Source organism: Hakea prostrata, chromosome 2 (genome assembly GCF_041222555.1).
Source record: "Hakea prostrata isolate BN-2017 chromosome 2, UWA_Hpros_2, whole genome shotgun sequence".
Classification (NCBI taxonomy): Eukaryota; Viridiplantae; Streptophyta; class Magnoliopsida; order Proteales; family Proteaceae; genus Hakea; species Hakea prostrata.
In genome coordinates this window covers 46,040,149-46,057,623 of record NC_142601.1, presented here as the reverse complement: position 1 = coordinate 46,057,623, position 17,475 = coordinate 46,040,149, and the positions used below count along the sequence as shown (strand labels likewise).

At 38.9% G+C, this 17,475-nt stretch overlaps 1 protein-coding gene across 1 annotated transcript; it reads left to right on the top strand.

The window, feature by feature from the left end:
* Window positions 1-810: 810 nt before the first annotated feature.
* LOC149024486 (iron-sulfur cluster assembly SufBD family protein ABCI8, chloroplastic-like) lies at window positions 811-4,221 on the top strand. The gene is made up of 2 exons (XM_089144716.1): window positions 811-2,308; window positions 3,947-4,221. Exons 1-2 carry the CDS (start codon window positions 875-877, stop codon window positions 4,163-4,165), a joined length of 1,653 nt encoding a protein of 550 aa, XP_089000842.1. The 5' UTR covers window positions 811-874; the 3' UTR covers window positions 4,166-4,221.
* Window positions 4,222-17,475: the final 13,254 nt, after the last annotated feature.

The window sequence follows — 17,475 nt, the reverse complement described above, 5'->3', positions numbered from 1 at the left end:
AATTAGACAATGAAAAACAGAGAGAGTTTTCTTAAGGAGATCATTTCTTGTGTTTAATGGGAAATAGTGGGGGGGGGGGTCAATTCTAATTGGGAATCATTTACAGGAATCGAACTTATGCTTTTACCGTACCGAATAAATATGGTATGGTATCAATATGACATAGTTGTACCGTTTAACAATTGGTATGAGCAAAATGACACATAAGAACCATACTGCATCGATATCATGCTGCATACCAAAACCGTTTTGTGTTAAGTGAATATGGTATGATAATGGTAATGACATATTTGTATCGCTTGGTATTTATTGCGATAGTTGTATAAGGTGAATTTATTCGATACTAAACCGATATTGTACCAATACCGGTTCCCCACCTAATTGAGACCCTTATAATAATGGGGAAAACATCCTCGGCTGTGGACAAATCTTTGCTATACACAACAATGCACATATATACCAAATGATTGGTTGAGAAAACAAAGTAAATACAAAATTATTGAGGATTTTTAAATTTTAAAATTAAATTTTTAATTGCAGCCAATCATTTGATATAAAAATGCACTATTGTGCATAGTAGATAGATGTGCAAAGCAAATGATTTTTTTTCTCTTATAAAACCTTCTGTATGGAATTAGAATGGCCATACAAAATTTGTGCGCGTTTGCGAGACGAATCAAATCCATTAGCCCGGGCTAATTCTCTTCGGCTGAAAAAGAAAGCCGGTAGACGTGAACCGGGTTCATGGGCCGAAATCAAACAAGCAAATGCCACATGCGACGAATGTGACGATTCCATGGCGGTTAAGGGGTTTCAGAACTTGAAGATTTCTATAAATTCCACAATTTTCCCTTCGCCTAGCGAGGATTCAGTCATGGCTTCCATCCTGGTAAACGGTATTTCGAGCTTATCCCCAAAGTCACCTTATGAAACAAAGGTACGTCTGGAATCGTCTTCTCATAAGCTACAAGCATTCAAAACCTTAAATCGAAAATTCATTAGTTTCTCGAGGCGCTCCAAGGTCCGAGCAGATCTCGAACCCATATCTATACCATCTGATCGAGTTTCATCAACTGGTAAGACCCTAGCCGATGATGATCCAATACAAAAATTTCTTAAAAGGGATTACAAATGGGGGTTTGTGTCCGATTTCGAATCCTTTTCGATTCCGAAAGGGCTTACGGAGGAAACTATTCGATTGATTTCTTCGAGGAAAGGTGAACCAGATTGGATGCTTCAGTATAGGTTGGAAGCTTATCAGAAATTCCTTAAAATGAAGGAACCCAAGTGGTCGGACAACCAATATCCTTCTATCAATTTCCAGGAATTTTGTTATTACTCGGAACCGAAGAAGAAACCCACTTTGAACAGCCTCGAAGAAGCTGACCCGGAGCTTCTTAGGTATTTTGAGAAGTTGGGAATTCCTCTGAATGAACAGAATCGCCTAGCTAATGTTGCTGTTGATGCCGTCCTCGACAGCGTCTCCATCGCTACTACCCACCGGAAGACGTTAGAAGAGGCTGGTGTGATTTTCTGTTCTATATCGGAAGCGATTCGGGAGCACCCAGATTTGATCAGGAAATTTTTGAGCAAAGTGGTTCCTCCAGAGGATAATTACTATGCGGCACTGAATTCTGCAGTATTCAGTGATGGATCATTCTGTTACATCCCCAAGAATACCAAATGCCCAATGCCTGTGTCCACTTATTTTAGGATTAATGCATTGGAGACCGGGCAGTTTGAGAGAACATTGATAGTTGCTGATGAGGGGAGTTTTGTCGAGTACTTGGAGGGTTGTACTGCTCCTTCTTACGATAAGAATCAGCTTCATGCTGCTGTGGTGGAGCTGTACTGCATGGAGGGTGCAGAGATTAAGTATTCTACTGTGCAGAATTGGTATGCAGGGGATGAGGACGGGCGTGGTGGGATTTATAACTTCGTCACTAAAAGGGGTATCTGTGCTGGAGCTCGCTCAAAGATTTCATGGACACAAGTGGAGACAGGTTCTGCCATTACTTGGAAGTACCCAAGTGTCGTTTTAGAAGGCGATGACACAGTGGGAGAGTTCTATTCTGTAGCATTGACAAATAACCACCAGCAGGCGGACACAGGAACGAAGATGATACACAAGGGGAAGAACACGAGAAGTAGAATAGTCTCCAAGGGCATTTCTGCTGGTCAATCGAGAAATTGTTATAGGGGGCTTGTTCAGGTGCAGTCAAAGGCTGAGAATGCTCGGAACTCATCACAGTGTGATTCAATGCTTATTGGTGATAATGCTGCCGCGAATACCTATCCTTACATCCAGGTGCTTCTTAATAGCCCTTTGATTATTAATCTGTATATTTATTTGAGTGGTTCACCAATTTTCATACTAATAAATCCTCCCCACCCTTGACATTCAGCGCACTGTTTTTGTTTTTCCTATATGATATTTCAGTTTAGCTTAACTGCTGAAGACCAGGGATGATTTCTTCTAAGTATTGTATTATTGGGGATGGAGGAATTTGGAACCTTGTGTGTGCTTGTTCCTAAATTTTTTTGACATGACTGTATAGAATGTGGAATGAGAGCTATGCAGCAGAAAAGATTAAAACACTGAAGCTTCTTATTATGGTTGTCTAGAACCCTAAAATTTTCTTTTAAGAAATATTTAAAAGTGTTCTGGAAAGACCTGAACTGCAGGAATGCTCTAATTACCAGGGTTCTGCCTAAATTTGCATGTTCATGTTGTGGGGTTTGCTTAGCTTATTGGTTTAGTATATCTGCTTGGAAGGTGGACTGAATTTGTTATGTTGGATTACACTTTAAAAATGAGGTATATGGTCATACAATATCATCGCTTGGGATTGTTTTATAAATTAGTATCAAACCATGACTTGTTGGGGAGTGCATAAAGAAAGATAAAACATACCCAATATATCAAGGACATTTCAACCGTGAAAGCACTGTAGCTTAGATATTCCTTAATTACCAATAGTGTACAAAGTATCATGAGTGAAAGCTGAAAAGAACCCTTTAAGGAGTGAAATAGAGAACTTGAGATCCAACATGAAGAATCAGTCGAAGGAGCAGGGCTTAGAGCCAGCAGGCACAATCACTCTTAATGGTGGTGGGCGAGGAAATGGGACCAGTGTCTTAAGACATTAGGTATATGGGCTTTCTAGAGGCGGAATCTCCCAGTTCTTTGTATTCTTAAACCTATCTATCTAGCCATAAGTGGCAAAACATGGAGATGACTTGTGGCCAGGGATGAAAGGCCAACCAAGATAGGATGTAGGTGGTTTTGAGCAAAATCTATTTCTGTAGACCATATGATGTTGGTAGCCTAGATAGAGCACTCAATGCTAACTACCTCAGTTTTTTCTGTACAAAATGAGGATGGTTATATAATCAGTTATTGGATTTATTGAGGAGGGAGATTTTGTTCAACCATTGAACTGAATTTTGGGGACTAGCTTTGTCTAGACATGGACTTATAGCTGCTTATAATGTCCTATAATGTTTAGGATAACCTAAGCTAGTTGAATTTTGTTGCTGGAGCGCTTTGTTCATTTCACGGGATTTAAGGCAGGCTTCCTTCTTCTTCTTTTTTTTTTTTTTTTTTTTTAATGAATTAAATGAATAAAGAATCCATTACCAAAGCCCCGAAGGGAAAGACAATGTACAAGAGGAGAAGAGTGAGGGAGAGGAGAGAACCAAGGCCCCATAGCCAAGGACCTGCAAGAAAAAGGGGGGGGGGCTACAATCAAATAGCAGGTAACAAGGGAGAGCCCAGACCTCCTGGTAACAACAACCAACATGTAGTTTTTTCTTTTTTCTCACCGCCAGTTATATCCTGGGAATTCTGTATCGACCAGCGCAAATTGAATTGTAGAACTATGAACTTTTGTAGTAACCTTCTATGCTTGTGTATAGTTGTTGATTGTTCTCATGGTTGAAACAGGTGAAGAACCCCACAGCTCGTGTTGAACATGAGGCTAGCACCTCCAAAATTGGTGAAGATCAGCTATTCTACTTTCAGCAAAGGGGGATTGACCACGAAAGAGCCATGAGAGCCATGATTTCTGGGTTCTGTAGGGATGTCTTTGACATGCTTCCTGATGAGTTTGGTGCTGAAGTGAACCAGCTCATGAGCTTGAAGCTAGAGGATTCAGTTGGTTGAAGATTGACTATGGCCAGACAGTGTTAGTGTACTCCATAGTTTTTCACTTTGAAGAGGGGGGGGGGGGGGGGGAAGGGCACTATGTAGGGGTGTCAATTAAATATGTAAAGAATAGAAAGAAAGTGATTCTAGGTATTGTGTTGATAAGTTGAGCTACTTAAGATTGGTGTAACATACTGCTGTTACCTGGCATTGACCAATTATTGTAAACTATTTGCACTGGATGACACGGGTAAAGTTGGAAACTATTTTTTCTTGTATTGTTATTTTACTGTGTATATGAAGGTTTGCTATTTCTGCCTGGATGGTTGTTGCCTTGGGCCTTGCAAAAGAAGTGACAAGGTGTCTTAAATCACATGGAAATTGATTTGCAGACACAGGTCTAACTTCTCTTTATTTGTGAGGTGGTTTCCATCATGCGGAAATTGATGCAACATAGGTCTGGATCCTCTCTTTTCTAAGTGGGGCTACTCCAATTAAGTGAAGGCGAGTGCACCATGTAACTGAAAAGCTTTCCTTGCTTCACTTTTGTGTTCCTGAACTTAGTGCTGCTACTGTCAGTGGAGATGAAGGACTGTCGGTGTTTCGCTTATGGGTTGGTATTTATCAATTCATGGGAGAGAGCTCCTAGGTTCCATCATCTTGGATTTCATAAGGGTTGTCTTCAACTGCCATTTTCTTGGGTTCCAAATCAGGTAGTGCCTCAAACTTTTGCCATTCTTCCTTCTTTGCTATTGAATGCTATCCTCCAGTAGTTAAATTGCTGTTCTTTTGCATAAGGTCTTATTTGTTCTTGATTTCCTTTTGGCTGGTTTTGTTTTCTCTCTTTACTGCGTTGTTTAAAGATATCTCTGGATACGTCTGGATTGATTTCTAGTTTCCATATATGTATAGATTTGGTTTGTTATTCCTATGTTCTTCCATTTTAATTTACTTCTCTGTTCCCAGTGCTTGATTTTGTTTTTTCACTTTTCTCTTTCCTCTCTTTTCTCCTAACTTTTCATATTGTGGTTTCTCTTATCCATTTGCCCAACTGGTTTGAGTCATTTGGTAATATGTTTAAAACGCATAAACTATGAGGATTATGGGTTTAAGATCAAATTAAAAAAAAAAAAAAAAAAAAAAAAAAAAAGAAAGACAATTGACTGAGAATAATTGTTGTTCTTTATATTTACTTTGGGTTTTAGGCATCTTAACTTTCTCTAAACAAAGGGATTGAGCTCCTCTCCAGACAGTGCTGCATACCTGATCATGGTGGTGCCTTTGTGTTCAACATCCGAGGTACCTTGTTAGCAAGCACCTTCTTTTGCTGCTATTCTGATGATCTCTGCCATTACGAGTTAAGTTTCTTACTTTGTTAACCATAGCCTTTGATACCCTGTTTTAATCCTAACTTTCAGTCTTTCAGTCGTGATTACATCTCCTTCAACTACGTTCTCTTCAGCCTCTAGTAAAGAAAACAGGAATTCTTCTCCCTTCAGCTTCAGCCTTCATATGTGCTTCCTTTCTCCATTTGGTACTTCAGCATTAATGGCTGTAACTAATCTGGAATTATACGTTTTGTGGGTAAATCAATGGGAAAATATATCTCCGTAATTGTAGTTATTGTTTTCCCCATATCCTTAAGTTAGTTACCTCAAAAAAAAGATCTTCTTCTAAGTTCTATGCAGCCTTCATGATTTCAGTTTCCACTATTTACCAAAACAAGGATCCTTTATTTCCCACCCTCCATGATTTCAGTTTCCTTGTGGGAAACTACTTCTGCAGGTTGCGTCGGTGTTGTACTTTCAACTCTTCGTTTTTCATCATTTGCACTTTTGCAGTTTCCTTTACATCAAATTTGCTTCAAGACAACCCAACTTGTTTCTTGAAGAAGACCCCACAATCCTCAAAGCTATGGGCTTGATCCTTTACAAGCCTCGTCAATCTTCCAAGATAAAGATGGTGAGGTTTTTGAAATTTAATGCGTTGGATTCTGTGTAATTTAGGTGCAGAAGCTCCAAGGAATAGCTTGAAATCAAAGGAGGGTTTATGCATGGAAACTGCCCATTTGTCTTCAATCATGAAGGAAAGGCAACTTGAATCTTGTAAGAGATTTTTAATTGGTGGATGATTTCTCAAATTTGCGCTCTCTCTCGCTTTCTGGTTGTTTTATCTGTCATTTCTAGGTTGATAATTGAAGAAGAAGAGGAGAGGCGAAAGGACCCGTGGAGGAAAATTTCTCTCTAGAGATCAGCATTTCTCCTGCAACTATAACTCTGAATGTAGTGGCTCGTCTCATGAGTCTTGATCTCCTGTCTGATGGTTTCTCTCCTTTCTCTTGATCTCTTCCTTCTCCTTCTCAGTGTGTAACAGTACACATTCAAGAGTAAAGTCTAACCAATACAATCATCTTGAAGCTGCAGCAATAATGAAGAGAGACGTTCAATCACAGCAAACTCTCCATGGTAGAAGCAACAATTTAACTCAATTCAGTTTCAGTTAGTGTTTTTTTTTTTTTTTTTTTTTGCTAATAAACCAAAGCTTTATATTAATTAAGGTGGCAAATACATATAGTAGTGGGGTCGATTACATTTAGTGCATTGTTGTAATCTACGGAGGATTCATAGGCTAAATACATGAGCCAGTTGTGGAGTGTGGTGTCACAAAAAACATTAAGTCTTGTATCCTTAATCTAAGAAACTATTTTTATCAAAATTGGGACATGAGTTATTGGCCAACTGCTGTGATTAGTTGGTAGGAGTAGATCTCGAACTTGTTTATCGTTACACCATATTTCCTGTAGTTGCATATTTTGTTGTAGTGCTTGATCTATTCTATCCTTCAATCTTGTCAGTAGAGCCTCAAAATGTTTCTCTTCCCTAGTCCTCCTGTGCTTAGATACTTTAGTTGTCTTTCACAAAAAATTCCCACACTTCATCCTGAGCTGTCTAGCTCTGCATTATGTACCCTGCACACACCATCAAAAGGCCATTTGTTAAGTTATTGAAAATTTTACAAAGGCAAATGTTTGGGTTAGGGATTGGAGCAATTTGGTTATTAGAGATTGGAGCAATTTCTTGAATCTTCATAATTAGATCACGAATCCAAGTTCTTACGTTATGTAGCACTCTTATGGGGCTGGGATTGATTTTCTTAAAGATTTGGTTATTTCTCTCCTTCCAGATGAAATAGCATGTGATTATAAAAACAGCCACCATCCATCTCTTTGAAGCCTTATCCATTTGAGGGTCATGGATGAAAGTGTTGCAGAGATCCAAGAGTGAGGTGTTTGCCAGGTGTTCTGTTCTTAGCCCCAAGGGTCCTGCCGCCCAGATCCTTTTTGTCCAGTCACATGACAGGAAAATGTGCCATGTAGTTTCTACGGCCTATGCGCAAAACTCACAGTCAGGGGGCATATTTGTCCATTAGCCCTAAGGGTCCTGCCACCCAGATCCTTTTTGTCCAGTCACATGACAGGAAAATGTGCCATGTAGTTTCTACGGCCTCTGCGCAAAACTCACAGTCAAGGGGCATATTTGTCCATTGGACAAGTTTTGCTTTGACTGGTAAACCTGCATTTAATAAGAGCCAGAAGAAAATCTTAAGTTTGGGGTGTAGGGGTAAATTCCAAAAGAACTTCCACCATTAGGTGTAAGTGCCAAAATATGATGTCGATCTTGTTCGCGAAAGAGCTTTCCCTGCCAGTTTGACAGAGAAATCTCCATTGCGTGAAATAAGAGACATCCAAGTATCATTTTCATTTGAAAATTTTAAATTAGAAAGATGAAGTAGATGAGAGTTCAGGGAAGGAGGCAACTCCTTGTTGGGCCTATTGATTAAGCTCGCCATCTATGCTAGTGAGGAGGTTCTTTCCCAGCGCTCCGTATCAGGTTCAAGGATTGGTCGGTCCTCTGGGTTCTTGATCCAAGGGTCGAACCAAAAAGAAGTATTTCTCCCATTCCCGATTTTTTTCCATATCAAATTTTCAAGTTTTGGTAAGATTCCTCGAATGCTATTCCATGTCCAGGATCCTTTTCTTTTTTTCACCTTTGGGTCGAAAGGTGTAGTATTCGGGAAATACTTTGCCTTCAGTTTTTGTGCCCATATTGATTCTGGATTCTTGAGCATTCGCCATCCTTGTTTAAGCAAGAGAGCCGTGTTGATTTCCTCCATTTTTTTGAACCCTAGTCCTCCACTTTCTTTTGGTTTGCAGCATCGGTCCCATGAGATAAGGGTCAACTATTTTTCCTTTGCCGAGTTCCGTAACCAAAATTTTTGGCATAGGGAATCAATTTTCCTGCAGAGCATTTTTGGGAATTTGAAGCGTTGCATTTGGTACATCGATTGTGGCTAAAGGACATATTGTAGTAGAACTCCTTGTCCTGCAAAAGAAAGACTCGAAGCTTTCCAATTTGCCATTTTTTCCCTCATTTTGTTAATTGTAAACTGTAGATCCCTCATTTTGGATCGGCCATGGAGTAGGTTAGTGCCCAAGTAGACTGAATCGTTCTTCATTTCATTGATTTCAAGAGCGTCAAGGATCGCATTCCTCTCCTCTGTTGGAACATTTTTGCTAAAGAAAGCCCCACTTTTCTCAAAATTTATTTGTTGACCTGTAATATCGGAGAAAAGTTCTAAGACGGCTTTGAGTGCCAAAACATCTTCCATTTCGGGTGTCATCGGCAAAGAAGAGATGTGGTTTGGCTCTTCTCACTTTGTGCCTTTGAATAGGTTGATTTTTTTTTTTTTTATTAACTAAACAGACACCCCCAAAAAAAAGGGAAGGGGGGGGGGGGGGGGGGCGTCCTTCCCCCCCCCCCCCCCCGCACCCACCCAAAAGGGGGGGTTCCGTTTTTTTTTTTAAAAGAGGGGGGGGGTGGGTTTTTTTTTTTGGGGGGTGCCCCCCTTTTTCCCCCCCCCCCAAAATTTTTTTTTTTTACTTGTAATATCGGAAAAAAGTTCAAGGCCGCCTTGTGGCGCCACCACCTCTCCCTTTTCCCCCCCACAGATAGGAAAGTGTCATCAGCAAAGAAGAGATGTGAGATTTCAGGAGCTCTTCTTGCAACTTTGATGCCTTTGAATAGGTTGAGAGGTCTATATTCATTCAATAGTCTAGACAGTATCTCCATAATGAAAAGGAAAAGGTAGGGGCTGAGAGGACATCCTTGTCTTAAGCCCCGGGTTCCAGAGAGCCAAAAGTAGGGGTTACCATTGTGTTCGATTGAAAAAGAGGCAGTTGAGATTATTTTGTCTAGGAGTGTGCACCACTTTTGGTCAAACCCTAGAAACTCAAACAACTTGATGAGGACATTCCATTCCACTCTATCGTCGACCTTGGACATGTCAAGCTTAAGAGCTACATAACCGCCCTTACCTCTAGTGGTTCTCATGAAATGAAATATTTCCTGAGCCAAAAATATGTTATCAGAGATTTGTCTATTGGCCACAAAAGCCCCTTGACATGGCGAGATGAAGGAATCCAGAGGGGTTTTAGCCTTCGGGCCAAAATTTTTGCCACAATCTTGTAGCTCACATTACACAGACTAATGGGTCTGAAGTCCGATACCACTCTTGGTTGCTCCTTTTTTGGGATGAAGCACAGGAGCATGTGATTTGTTCCAAAAGGTAGAGATGAGTTATTGAAGAACAACAAAACAAGGTCAAAGAGGTCTTTACTTATAATTTCCCAATGCTTTTGATAGAGAAAAGCATTAAACCCATCCATACCCAAAGCTTTGTGAGGGTCCATTGAGAAGATAGTCTTCTTTATTTCCTCCATAGATGGGGGTGCCGAAATTCCTTCCAATTGAACCGTCGTGGCCATATTCAGGAATAAACATTCAATGAACGAAGGGTCTAGGGGTTTGGAGGAAGTAAAAAGGGTTTGCATATAGTTTGAAAAGGCATGTGCGATTTCAAACGGAGTATTTGCCATCTTCCCCATATATTCAATGTTCTCAATTGTACCCTTATGCAAAAATTTTTGAGGAAAGGTGATAATACCTTGTATTTCTGTCTCCATCCTTGATGTACTTACCTCTTGATTTTTGGAACTAGAATTGTTCTTCCGCTGCCAAAGCCCAAGATATGGACTGTTTTTTTCTTCTGAAATTGCTTTCCAATCCGGGCAGGGAAGGTCCTCCAAGACCTTGATTTCTTCAGATGATTGTGAAAGATATTATCAATACTTCCAAACACAAACCTATTCCAATGAGTTAAAGATCTAGAGAAGTTAGCAAGCTTATAATCAAAAGTATCATTACCTCCACTTACCCATGCTTCTTCAACTGCTAGCCGAAAGAGGGGGTGATGGTGCCATGCATCTTGGAAGTGGAAAAGTTTCCTTCTAGGTGGGTTGGGATCAGTCAGGCATAGAGATATTGGGTTGTGGTCCGATCCAGTAGCAGGTAGTTTCTTTAGTTTGGCATTAGGAAATAAAGCAATCCAAGATGGCGAGGCCCAACATCTATCTAACTTTTCTTTGGTCAAATTGGGAGGTTTCTGTTTATTTGACCAAGTGAAGTGGACTCCTGGGGATGAAATTTCTTGTAGATCGAGGCTGCAGATTAAGTTATGCAGTGCAGGGACTGCAGGTGAAGGTTTGAATTGTCCTCCAAACTTATCCTCCTGGGTCAGCACTTCATTAAAATCCCCAATTAAGATAAAAGGTTTATTTACAGATTGGGTAAAGGAAAGGATTTGGGACCAGAAAATTTTTCTGTTAGCATAAGTTGGAGGTGCGTAGATGAAAATTGAGATCCAATCCTTCCCTTCGAACGAGCAATTGATGGCCAAAAAGGAGGATTCAGATTTGAGTAAGTTGCATTTAGCTCCCTTCCTTTGTAGGGCCCAATTCCTCCTTTCAAGCCTCTCGAACCTTGGCTTTAGCAGAATCCTATAGAGGAGTACTGCCTCAAGAATTTGCCCCCTTTGAGAAAAAAGGCAGCATGATCTGGACATTTTATTTCACAAAGGAAGACAAGGGCAGGATTATGTTTCTTAAGTAGCTTGGACAGGCATTGAGTTTTGAAAATGCCATTGAGGCCCCTCACATTCCAAGACAAAATCATCATGATTTCAAAGAGATGGATTAAGAACAATAAAACTATCCCCCAATTGGAATTCGAGATTGAACAATCAGATCTGGAAGGTAGTTTGTTGAAGGAGAGATTGTGAAGATATTGCACAAGAAAACAGGGAAAAACCAGTATTGAGGTAACAACAACAGATAATTTTGTATTAAGGATTGCAACAGAAACAGCAAGAGAAAAACAAGGAACCAAGAACATCCAACTAAAGGTAACAGCAAGCATTCTATGGTTAACAAGCAAAAGTTCTAAGAGACCTAGAAAATTAAGCAGAGTATCTATTGAGGTTTTTGGTAAGCAAAAGGCTATTCTTAAACCAACTATAAATGATGGCAAACAATAAAACAAAGTAAACGATACACTGGTCAAAGAAATCAGCGTAAAGATGGTATGGGAATATCTGTGGGGCTGTGGTATGTGGAAACAGATTCTCCTCCTGGGTTGAGGTAGGTTGAGTTTCGGTGTGAGTCTCATTGAAGTGAACACCTTCCATTGGCTGTTGAAGACTGACACTGTTCATATTCTTGAGATGTTCAAAGATGTTGTGGCGGGCTTCCATTTCACTTTTGAACAAGTAGAAGACAGTTAATGGCTCAACGCATGAATGAAGAGTTGAGTCAAGATTTTGACAGAGAGGCGACTGTAGTTTGGGTGGGGGTCAGCTCACTCGATCTCAATCTTTTGCGGGAGGTTAGGCCATAATCTGAGGTAGTATTATAGGTCAGTCCACGATTCCCCTTAGGAATTCCAGCAGCAAGAGGCGGAGCACCGTCCTGATTTTTCAGTCCATCATTGAGCTCTGCAGTTGTGAGATTGTTGATCGAATCCGGCTCTCCTTCATGTGCTTTGGTTGGCAAAGGTAAGCAGTTCTCAAGGTTGTCCACCCGCTCCATCAGTTTGATAAGCAGAGTGTTACCAACCTGGGTTTCCTTTAAATTCTGCTCCATGCTTTTCTTCTGTTGAAGCAGAATTTGCTTATTAAGAAGCTCTTCAATGCGGTTTTGTCTTTCTAACATTAGTTGTATCTCATCATTCCTTCCTTCTTGATCTTTGGTTATCAACTGTTTGTCCTTCTTCATCATTTGAACTTGATGTCTTTCACCATCTGTTTCTGCATTTTTACCCAATACCCCCTCTTCTTTCTTTGATGTTGCTGTAATTTTCACTAGATTTTCTTCCACTACTTCCTTTTGCATTTTGACATTTTCACACTGCCTTCTGTCGGCTTCATCAAAATTCATTCCATTGTTGGATGATGCTTCATCCGAAGAGTGATATTGGCCTGCACCCGTAGTGCAGTTGGAACAATTTGAGTACCCGAGTCATCTTCATCATCAATGCTTATTTTATCCTGACACTCCATCAGGAGGGCAAGCAGGCTGTGTATGCTGCTGGTTGTGAGAAGCTTTGAGAAGCCTCCTGGACATGGGTCAGTAGTAGCTCCTTCAAATAACTTCAGTTGAATGGCATTGTTGATGGTAATTGCCTCATCTCTTTCATACTTATGGCAGTATCCTGTTTGATGTGAAAATTTTCCACATCGCAGACATAATACCTTTACCTCATACCTCACTTCCACGGGGACACATTCATTCTTAAAGGTTCTAATTGAGGTTCTTGTTTGGACATGTTTATTGATGTCAAACACCAATCTCACTTGAGCAGAGTTATTAGGCAGACCCATATCTTTGGGATTAAGCTGAACTTCCATAATTTGTCCCAGCTTAGCTGCAGTAGATAGAACACCTTCATAGGTGAGGCAATCAGGTCGGATTCCTCTTAGTTGACTCTAGATGATGATTGGCGGGAGAGAGACATTCTTCTTACATTCTGGGATAGGTTCCAATGCCAAGTGCAGAATGTATTTTCCAATCCGCCATGGGGAGAGAGACAAGACGTTGTTTTGGTGTTCTTCAGAAATGAAGCTAGCTTTGAAGTTTTCCCTACCAATGCTTGAAACGGAGGTGGCTCCTAAAGGAGACCAGAGGTCCGTAAGCTTCTGCTTGGTAATGGTTATCAACTCTCTTGGGAATCCCAAAGCATAGCCGTAAAGGACAAGGCCAGAATTCAGATCATCGACATGGAGCAAGGTAGAATGGCGGGCATGACCTCCTGGAGGATCCACTGCCTTCCAGGAGGCAGCTTCAGCGCCTCTTCTAACTGCAGAGTTCTTAGAGGGGAACCTGAAACTATCTCCAGTATGGGGACCATTGGGAGCAGTGGATCGAGATGTAGGATGTGTGGGGGACACACGCCCACTTTGCCTGTTCATTTCAAAGGTGAGTTGGTTGTTAATGAGAGGATGGGGAAAAGGTTGGATCGTTGCAAAGGGTAGAGGAGTTGCAGTTGGGCCAGAACAGAGTTCCCAAAAGAGTTCGAGCATGAGAAGGACTGGTTGTGGGGTTTGATTGTATTACCCTTCCAAAGGAAAAGGTAAAGACAGATATCGATGGTTTAGGTTGTTAGAATGAGAGGCTGAGAATTGTGGAGCAGTTTGTGATGCCATTAATGGTGCAATTACCTGATGTGAAAAAATGGTGGGTCTTAAATGGGGTGTGCTAAACAGCAGAGATTGCCAGAGGACCACGCCACCATCTTTAAGAACTTCTCAACGTCACACCGACATGCCTGTCTTTACCAGAATTTGAATCTGTTTCCCCGCCACAAGCCCCCCAGGCAGAGGATTAGCCTACCATAGAACCTGTAGGGAAAGCTAAAAAGCCGGCAGAAAAACTAACAGACAGCAGCATCAGTAAATAGCGCCTGTAACTCAAAGCTTAAAAGCAATTACAGCAGCATCAATAACTAAGAAGAAGAAGAAATAGAAGTGGGGACGCTTAAAAAAAGGGGGAAAAACAGATGTTGAAACCAGATACAGATGCCCTTCGAATGTAAACTCTAAAGCTTCTCAAGCATCAATATGTTGGTTGATGATCCTCCTATTTTATATGGAAAAACATCATCTGCTGTGCACAGTTCTCTGTTGTGCAGCAGTTTCAGTTAGTGTTCTCAACAAAAATAATGTATAATGTGGTGACCTCTATTTTGGGTTACATGCAAGTATTTGTGATACACTAATTTGGTATAAGGTAGATTTCTTCTAGGTTTTTGAATTTAAAAAAAAAAAATGAAGTACATTCTTTCCATTACATCCCTCTTCCTCAGGAAGAATATCCTGAGAACCATGGGTTAGTTTTTGTGATTCTCTCTATTCATCTCTGTTTTGTTCATTTTAGTTTATTTGTCCTAAAAGTCTGCTAAATTTTCTTTGTCAATTTTCAAGTTTAATTGCTGAGGCTTGAACTTAAATAGAAGTATGCTTGTAGTTGCTATCAATTGGTTTACGATGAAAGATGATTCTGCATATAACTAGTCCGTAGTTATTACCAAGGTTTAAAGTATCCCACAATACCATACGATACCAGCCCATACGTACTCATATTTGACCCAACCGATACGATACATCTCGATGCGTCTCTCATTAAATTACACTAAAATACATTAGCCAGAGCGATACAATATTCAATACATGACGATACGTCTCTTAAAATCACCTGACTGATACGATACTCGATACCGATAATTTAAACTTTGGTTATTACATTTATTTATACAAAAGTGCCCTGAGGCAACGTGTACTGCCAAAATAGAGAATACAGTATCAATAACCAATGATGGTTACAGCAGGTGTCATGTGTTATCAGTTTCCTCTTAAGATTTTCAATTAACTTTATAAGCATTTTTTTTGCCTCTATTGTGGTATCTGAAAAGTTAATTAAGAACATATTGTTATTTTTATGAAGAGCTAGACCATTGCTGTTGGCTGCTGCTAACGGTGTTGATTGTGTCATGTAATCAAGATATGATCGAACGGTTGATAATCAAATAGTGGGCGTTTATTTGCAAATATAATTTTTTATTTTTACATTTTAAGGGTTTAAAGTTTATTAATTTACAGAATCATTAGTAAACCCATTTCTTCCTGCTCAACATCCTAAAAGATCTATTACCAAAAAAAAAACATCCTAAAAGATATCCAGCTTCTCATCCCTTGCTAAAGGCTTTCAAACTGAATAATTACATAAAAGTAAAACAATAAACCCATTTCAGTTTCTTGCCCTAGAAGCTCAATAACAAATTTCTTACCAGGTTATTCGAAGAAATTCGGGAAAGAACATTTGATGAATTCAACTTTTATAAGCAAAAGAATATTTTGAAATAAAAATATCACAGAACACAAAATAAGAGAACCTGTGAGATCAATTATTTTTGATAAATTAAGTTTAGATAAAGATATAAAATAATTTTTAAATTATTGACAATTGATAATTTCACTTTGTATTGTTATTATGCCATCTCTATATCAATCTTCCGCATTTAGTGCAGCAAGTTGGCTATTTAGTAGACGAATACAATAAGAAAGGAATAAATGTTTTCCTTCCACACAAGAATTCACATATGCCAGTCATAATCAACCAACAATAGTAAGAAAACACTCATTATTAAAGATATTTAAGTTGTTGTATGTATATCTTGCCTAATTCGTTAGTTCTTTCCCAGAGAAGTACACCAATAAAATAACCAAATCGGTTATCAAAAGAAGGAAAAACATTATAAAAACAAGCAAGAAAAATGAATCAAACAGAAATAAATAAATATCTACAAGACAAGTCTATAAAGGAAAAGTGACTTTCTTTTATAAATCATGGTTCAAAATATGTCGTAGCTCATGGTTTCAAGGATTCTTTATGTACATTGCCACTAGTGAAGATATAATTCTTCAATTCCAATAGTAACCGTTAAAATCTTTCAATAAACGAAGCATATGCGATATCCACCTGCAATTCAAGTAATTAATACCAATAAATATAAAATGCTAATCGTATCCTCACGTTGCTAAAGCTTCAAGGCCTCATATAGGGCCTTGATGAGTTGAATGAGTTGTAATCTACACACTCTAACCCCATAATGTTGAGTTAAGAATAATGAAGCCCAAAAACCACAAAATTCAAGAAAGGCGAAATAAAGTTGAAGATTAGGGTTTCAACCATACCTCTCTTATAGTATTTTTTCATTGCAAGAGTTTGATTAGGTCATCCAAACAAAATATCTATTATGGAAAGAAGAATAAGTAAAATACGAAAAAAGTCTCTTGAAACTCTAATTTTTAGTCTTATAGCTACTCTAAGATGAAGTAAAATACTAACCTGATTGCATGCTTATAAACAACATCCACGCAAAGGATGGTGGCAACCCAAAAAGTAATTTGAATTGACCGATTTTGATATTGTGACCTCTGAAATTGTCTCTGTAAAGCTCTGAAAGTAACCATATAACTGTTAATCACAGCTAGTGAATTCTTACTTCTTACATAACATGCATTTAATCACTGTAAAAGAAGGAAATTAGGGGAAGACTCATTGCAAGGGAAGACATCAAACTATAATAAAAAAAAAACTATAATTGAAAATGCCGACAAACAAAAGGTTTTTTTTCCCCATTAGTTTAAAAGCCACAACTGACTCAACTTTGTGATCGTAATGGCACAACATCAATAGACGACCAACGATCTCCAACCTTCTATTTTCTAAAACCATTCTTCAACCAATTCAATTTGCGAATGCGCTCCATGGATCAAAGGAGCCCTGAAAAACTATCTTTTCTCGAGTTATGGCTTTCTACTTGTCTAAGAAATTGTAAGATTATTATTGGATAATATCTCTTTGATAAGAATTGAAAATAAAGGGGTATTGGATTAGAATGACATCTTAAGTCCTTGCTCGCTAATTTGAACACCAAGCTCCAAGATTTGGTAGCAGTTTTAGTAAATAAAATATTTTAGATCTTTGAATAGAAAGAGAAAAAATAAATAAAATACCAACAACATAATGATAGGAAAGGAGAACACGAGATGAATTTTTTTGGTAACCGGTGAGAAACAATTCAAGAGATGGTAAAATTTTGATACTAAAAATAAAATCAAGGATCATGAAGGGAAGAATAGAATATACGTAAAAATTTTCTTTATATTTTTTTAGAGTTTTTAAAGATAACCCTGAGATTTTCGATTTTGCAATAAGAAAGTAACTATTTATTGTCTCTACATAAAAGGAAGTTTGGATTGGGTTTTTCTTTATTTTCTGATAGGTGATTTCTAATTTGTGATTTCCATGAAATCAGTGTGTGAAAATTCTCTTTCTTCATTTGATTTTGCAATCTTAGGTGATTTATAATTTGTGG